General features: G+C 46.5%; 1 protein-coding gene across 1 annotated transcript in view; it reads right to left on the reverse strand.

The window, feature by feature from the left end:
- Nucleotides 1-16: 16 nt before the first annotated feature.
- The window catches only part of SSBP3 (single stranded DNA binding protein 3), a 192,079-nt gene continuing 184,578 nt past the window's right edge, over nt 17-7,517 (reverse strand). Inside the window, exons 16-20 of the mRNA XM_015595299.2 lie at nt 7,067-7,137; nt 1,879-1,957; nt 1,626-1,654; nt 1,388-1,489; nt 17-528 (exon numbers count right to left, since the gene is read on the reverse strand). Coding sequence (XP_015450785.2) covers nt 499-528; nt 1,388-1,489; nt 1,626-1,654; nt 1,879-1,957; nt 7,067-7,137 — 311 coding nt within the window. The 3' untranslated portion in view covers nt 17-498. The remainder of the gene's footprint in view (nt 529-1,387; nt 1,490-1,625; nt 1,655-1,878; nt 1,958-7,066; nt 7,138-7,517) is intronic.

Raw genomic sequence — 7,517 nt, forward strand, 5'->3', positions numbered from 1 at the left:
TTTTTTTTTTTCTTTTTTTTTTTTTTTTTTTAAAGAAGAAAGCAAAGAGGTTGATTGGGGGGGGGTGGGGGCTTGCTAGAAGCTTCCATTTTTAAAAATTTTTCCCCCAAAAAAACCCCCCTGAAAACAAATAAAAAAAAAAAATCCCAACAACGGTAAAACCCCAAACAAAAAACAACAAAAAAGTGTCATGTACATAAAAGGTCCTTTTGGGAAAGGGCCAGGGGTGGGATTTTTCTGGTCACTGACTTGAAATATATTTTTATTTTGAGATTTGTCCTTCATGTTTTATGGAATAAAAAGTTCGGCCTTTTTATTGCATGAAACTAAAATTGGGAAAGGTGGGAGGAGTGGAGAGGAGGGTGGGGGAGAGGGGGGCAGGGAGACGCCCCTCCTCCAGCCCCTGGGTAATGACACCTCACTTCTTCTTGCATAATTTCTGGCATCTTCCCGCTTGCAATGCCGGCTCTCTCAGCATCTCGGAGAAGAGGAGGGGGATCACACACTCATCGTCATGCTTGGAGAATACTGGAAGAGAAGCGGCAGAGAAGGGGGGTTTGCGAGGGCCAGGGAGTGGGAGCCTGGTGAAGGAAGGTCTGACTGCACATACTGAATGGGGCCGGTCTCGGGGCCTGGCTGGGCTGAGAGTATGTGATGACACTGGGTGGGCAGGAGGCCAGCAGGGCCAGGAGGCCGAAGTCAGGAGTTGCCTCGCTGCCCCAGCCTGTGCCCTCTGTCAAGAACTCTGGGGGCAGACTCACCTCCTTCTGCCCCTTTCCCTCTCCAAATCACCTCTTCTTTCCAGCGGAAGCAGCAGGCACCCTGGCCGGCCCTCCCCTCCCATGGGGCTGGAGCCTGTCTGGGGTTCCCAAAAGCTGCTTAACCATGAAGCTGTTTCTTTAAATAGATTATAAATAGAAGCCCAATATGGAAAAGTAGATGGCCAGCCCCTCTGCACTGAGACCCCAGGAAATCACTATGCATGAATTTTACTCCCTGGGACAGATGGAAATGGACCCCTGGGGACAATAACCCAATGGGCCAGAGCCCAGGCCTCTGGATTTCCAGCCCAGGGCTTTTCCAGCCACATGGGCTTAATTAGTGCCTGAGGCATTGCGCCTACACAAAGATGCCTCCAGAAGGATCTGCCAGTGGTCAGATTTGGGTGGTAATGGTCAGGTCCACACAGTAGGGAGGACTGTGAGGGCTCTGCACTGTGAAGAAAAATAACCAGGTTAAAGGGCCATAACACGGTTGTGGGGACACCAGCCTGGCGGGCAAGTCTTGGCCAGGAGGCTCTGAAACTTGTTAAATAACCAGTCCCCAGACTTCAGGGAATCAGATGGTGGTCCAGGGATGAAATTAGGGTGGCGGCAGGCACACTTACATTGTCATTCTGGAAGGAGTGGAGGAAGTTCCCTCCTAGCTCGCCGTCGTCTCGAGGGGTGCCTGGAGGGTTGCTAATGCCACTTATGTTGTTAGGAGAATTCTGCAGGGAGAGGAGAGGAGGTGAGCCTATGGACCCCCACAGCCTGCCCCACCAGACTGGGAAAAAGGCCTTTAGGTGGGGGGCCTCAAGGGTGGGGCAGGGTGGGTGCTGTCAGGGAGACACAACACACACTCACTTTTGGAAGTCCATCTATGTCACCTGACCCTGGAAGGAAGAAAGAATCCTATTCAGTTTCTTGCCCACTCTTCCGTGGAAGGGCTTCCAAACCCTTCTACTCAAATCCCACACTATTTCTGCACAGAAAACGTTCCATGCTGGCAGTATCTTTCTCTCGAGATCTTCCTGCGGGCCTAGCTGAGCCAGGAGCTGAGGCCGAGAGAAATCTGCTGGGCAGGGGCCAGCAGGACCCAGGAGCATTGCTGGCTTACCTAATGATCCGTTCATGTGGTGTGGCTCCATGCCGCCCATGCCTCCCATCGGGCCGTCCGAGCCTGGACCCATTGGGAACTGAGGAAAAAACACAGAGCATGGTGTCTGAGTGGGCCGCAGCCCTGTATGCCCACCTCGTGGGCTCTCAGGCCCAGCTGCAGCAGAGTCCTGCCCTCGGGAGCTTCCGTTGTGGTGGGGCTCCCCTCTCACACACGCTCAAAGCAGAACAATGGACATTTAGATGGGTGTCACTTTTTGGCTACTAGGAATAATGCTATGATCACGTGTGTACAATTATTATGGGGACGTATGTTTTCGTTTCTCTAGGGTAGATACCTAGAAGTGCAATTGAAGGGTCATATGGTAACTGTTTAACTTTTCAAAAAAACCTGCCAGACCACCTGCCAAAGGAGCTGCCATCACTTGACCTTCCCACCAGCAATGTATGGGAGTTCTATTTTCTTCCCATCCCCACCAAGACAGGTCATTATTTGACTTTTTGATTATAGCTATCTTAGTGGATACTTCACTATGGTTTTCACTTGCATTTCTCTAATAACTAATGATGCCAAAGCATCTCTTCATGTGCTTATTGCCTAACTGTACACTTTTAGAGAAATGTCTATTCAGATCCTTAGCCCATTTTTTTTTATTTTAATTGAGTTCTTTACATATTTTAGATTCAAGGCCCTTATCAGATATACGATTTATAAATATTTTCTCCATTCTGTGGGTTGACAGTATCCTACGCAGCACAAAAGTTTTAAATCTTGACGAAGCCCAATGCATTCACTTCTTTCATCATTTGTGCATTCGTTGTTGTACCTCAAGCTTTGCTTAACCCCGGCCACAAAGATTCACTACATTTTTTCTCAGTGTTTGATAGTTTTAGTTCTGACATTCATGTCTAGGGTCTGCCTCGAGTCAACTTTTGTGTATTGGTGTAGGAAAGCAGCCCACCTTCCCTCATCTGCATGTGGATAGCCAGCTGTGCCAGCACCACTGCACTATTCTGTGTTATTCACTTTGTTACAAAAATGCTACCATTTTAACAAAACAACAGTAAGACTAGTTGACAGTGGCAATTAGTAGTAGGACTAGTTAAATAAATGACATGGGAAAAATATAGCATTTTTATAATGTTTCTTTCCCCTGAGATAGTAATTTATTTTAACTCTTTATTGAATATTTAAATTTTGGTAGCTACAGTACAAAATATATATTTCAGTAGGCTATAATACAAAACATAATATGCGTATTCTCAAAATACATAAATGTAATATTTTTAAAGAGAACCTAAAAACAATAGGACTGATTAAATAGATACTATCTATATTTAACTTATAAAAATGACATAGTTCTGTCCTATATTACAACAGGATATTTTTGTTCTGTTTCCTTTTTTTTTTTAAGGTTAAAAAGAGTTTTATGTACAAAGAACCAGCATTGTTTCTTTCATCAGGTGGGTATCTTTCATAGTCGATTCAAGGATGATCATTTAATCCTATCGACGAAGCCTTTCATCCTTTGCGCTGGCAGGAACGCTGGTGGCACATACTGACCATGCCAATTTGAGAAGACCTGGCAAAAGCAGCAACCTGGGCTGAATCTCCTGAGGGGACTCCAAGAGAGCTGCCGGTGACCCGTTTGCTTTCAGGGGTACAGTGAGACAAACAGTAATTGCTTTTCCACGAATACATCTCTGAATTGCCTGTGGCTTCTAGGACATCTTTCTTTTCTTTTATGGAGTGGTAAGACTGAATACAGTGTCAAATGTAAAACTCGCTTTGACTTGCTGCTCTGCTCTCACCAAGCCCTCCTGTCAATCCAATGCGGTAACACCAAACCATCCTCTCCGTAAAAACATTTGCATGTGGAGTACTTAAGATCTTACTTACTCACACAGGTTTTTGGACCTACAGGAATTCACTTTCAGCTCTCTAAAGATGTCCACCCACTTTGTATCTACAGACTGGTTGCAGCAGACCAGCTGCTCGCCTGTCGGTCTCCTTTGCATCTGAAAATTCACCAGAAGGGCTACCTTTGTCTCAGATGTCCATCGCTTCTAAACCTTCCAGAGCACACTGGATGTCATTAGCAATCAAACCTCTCCTCCTCAGGGAATACAGTTTTAAAGCACAAAGGCAATCTGAACTTGTGAGTTCCAAGCTGGATTCCAATTAAGTTGCAGTTTTAATAAAGAAATTGAAAAAAGTCCTGTTTAATGTGGCTGCCCTCACTGGTGACATTTTTTTGAGTTCTCAAGCAGTCTCATTTCCAAGAGCCAGTCATCCTGTTGGCCATATGAAGTTTTGTCACAATCCCCTCATGACTGTGAACAACTCGGGTGCGGTTTGGTCATCGTCATCTAGGCTCCTTGTGGCCTCTTTAAAGATCATCAAACAGTTCTGGAGAAACTGCATATACGTTTCTATTTTAGTGTAATATCTTTCTCCATTCTTATCTCAACGTATTTCCAAATTAGAGAAGGACATCACAGCAGGCCGACATTTTAACATTTTTTTCCACGGCCAGCAACAATGACAGCCATCTAGTGGGCTCATGTCTGAGGCTATTTCTTAAAGTCAAAAATCTCATTAAGCATTTCTGCACCTTTTGAGGAAATTGACAAGTCACCAAGAATTTTCATTATGAAAGCCTGATATCACAGGTAAGCAAATCACACCCCTTTGTAGCAGTGTAGGGGACAGATGTGTGGGACATTTATCAGGTAAGACATTTATGGACTAAACGAAAATTGCCAAATTAACTGTGTACTGTCTGCCAAAAATGCAGATAAACAAACAAAGTCTAAGTTTGTATTTGGACAAGAGAAAAACGATCGTTGCTTCATGTTTTCTTCACAGAAATCAAGATGATAATTTGAAACTACAGTTTTCAAGTCAAAGTATCTAAACCCTGGTGGACCTGTTTTTGTTGTCAGGATTTGCATGCAGTAGGAAGCTCACCTGATTTGTTGGTAAGATCTGACAGAATCAGCTCTATGCTGTAAAAGACTGACACATTTGTCATCAAAATTCCCCTCCTGTTCACCCAGAGGACTTAGTCGCAACCTCTGAATCAGCACCTATAACCTTCTCAGTTCATGGAGCAACTGCGGGACCAGCATGGTGATGGTGTTATGTCCAAGCGAATGCATGAGCACTTATTTTTGACTGAGCATTGGTGTCTCTTTAGAAGACAAAAACCACCTTTTGATTGATTTAGAAGGATGTACCTCTCTCCTTCCAGTCTCCAAGGTGCTTGCTTTCACACCCCTCTCTCCACTTTCACATCCCTTCTTCTCTTCCGCACACTGTGCAGTACCTTCCATCTCGGTTATTTACCTCCCTAATCCAGTTGTATGTGTCCTCCCACCTGGTGTTATAATAACACAGTCGTTTAATAGTCTTTTATTCTGGTGATGGTGCTGATGTCAGCATCGTTCTTGTGTTCATTAGCTGAACTCTTAGAAAACATGGTCACAATGCTCACGTGAAAAATGAAACCTATCTCGACACAGAGCACGACGGTTAATCTGCAGGCAGAGTCACAGGCAACTCCGTGCCGTGACCGCCATGCACATGAGTCGCACCACTGGGAGATACAACGTGGATGATCCATTGCTGAGAAACACAGGTCACGACAGCCAGCGTCCGTGGTCAGCAGAAATATGGCGAGGAGGATAATCTACGCTGTTTCCATCTGACACCAAACTACCACTGGGGGATACAACGTGGAAGATCCATCGCTGAGAAACTCAGGTCACGACAGCCAGCGTCCGTGGTCAGCAAAATATGGCGAAGAGGATAATCTACGCTGTTTCCATCTGACACCAAACGGTGTGCCCAGTACCTATCTTTTGGGCCACTGTACGGGTCTTACACTTTTCTACCCAACTTTCTGCATCCAGTTCTGGCAAAAACCAGAACTTTTCGTGTCCTGGGACTTCGTCTCCTGGGACGAGGGGCTTTTAGCGCTGAAACCTGGATGGCTAGTCACCCTAGTGAGAGCCAAGGGTGGTGAAGTGGGGGTAGTGGGAGGTGCTGACTGCGCGGAAGAGAGGAGGGAGAGGTGTGGTGGAACAGCAGGTGTGGCGTGCGGTCCCCACACCCCTCAGTCACGACTCTGGTTATGACCCCTCCTGGCGCCCCAGGAGGCAGACCAAAGACCCTCATCCCAAAGGCTGTAAGCAGATTAAATACGTGCAGTGTCCAGCATGAGGCCACTCAAGATCAGAGTTTAGCACAGGGGGTGATTTTAAGTGTCACATCAGGAACAGAACCCACAAAACCAAACGGAGCACAGCAAAAAGCCACAGGCAATTTTGGGGCCCCAAGCCCAGCCCTCAGCCTCTGCTGATTTGGTCATACAGTAGCCTCCTTTCTAAACCCTGAGCTCCCTGAGAGCAAGGCTGGATGGATTTACCTCCCTTCCTGGAGTGAAAGGGTTGTCTGTGGAGGTGAGTCAGACCAGTCCTGTCCTTAGGGAGCTTCCAACTGGCAGAGGGATATAGGCTGTGGCTGCATAGTCAAGTCACATGAGACATGGAACAGAGGGAACAAGGAATGGGCGAGCAGGACCACAAAAAGTGGAATTTGAGTTGCAACATCACGGAAGGTTGGAACTTTGAGAGGCCAAGATGGGAGGGAGTGGCTTCTAGATGAGGAAATGGCCCAAGGAGAGGCAAAGAGGCTGCAAGGTGCAGGAGTCACAGCGCTCCCAGAGGTGCCAGAGGCACAGGGCAGGCAGGTCCCCAAATAGGCCACGTGCTCCTGCTGTGGCCTCAACCCTTAGGTCCACAGCCACGGACACAGACCTGAGAGGGTGAGGGACTGCCCAGGGTGGCACAGCCTGGTGAGCAGGAACCCGCTGAGACCTGACCTATAGCCTGGTACTTTCCCTCGCCAGCACCCTACAGAGTGGTGGGGATCCCCACAGTGGGGTCTGGTGCCCTGCTCTGACCAGAGGGGTGGGAATTACTCCATCTTCTTCTCCCTCACCCCTTGGCAGCTATGAGATGGAAACTGAGTTGCCCAAGAGTTAATCACTTTTCTGATGGTTTATTTTATTCATCTTTGGTAACAAATGGCTGAAATCAATTAAACTTGCTTTCCCCTCAGCTGATGAAGTTAATTATGATTTGTTATGGTATCTGATATGTAAATTATTAGAAAGCAGACTTACGTTGGACCGGCTGCCTCCAGGCGGCACCGGATTAATCATTGTGTAGATGTTGTCACTGGAATTTGTTGAATCTGTAGAATAGTGGAAACCCGCAAGTCGGGGTGATTAATTCATTTCTTAATTAAAACAAACTCGTGGCACTTGAACTCATTCTTTTGTATTTTATCACCTAAAATTTCCTCTAAGTACCACCATTTTCTGGCTAATTTGTATTTAATGAAGATTCACAAAGTTTTTAATCATAGAAAATTCAACTGAGAAAACCACTCAACCCTGTAACAAAGAATTTCAGAGCGTGTGGACAGCAGTGAGGACATGACAAAGGGGGATTACAGGTTCAAATGCTCATCTCTCCACCCCAAACCCAACCTGGTCCCTAGACGTTGGCTGAGACGAAGCAGGGGCAGCCAGATCATCACCTGTGTTCTCACTCAACCCTGCCCAGCGGTTT

The sequence above is a fragment of the Pteropus alecto genome, unplaced genomic scaffold (assembly GCF_000325575.1).
Source record: "Pteropus alecto unplaced genomic scaffold, ASM32557v1 scaffold25, whole genome shotgun sequence".
Classification (NCBI taxonomy): Eukaryota; Metazoa; Chordata; class Mammalia; order Chiroptera; family Pteropodidae; genus Pteropus; species Pteropus alecto.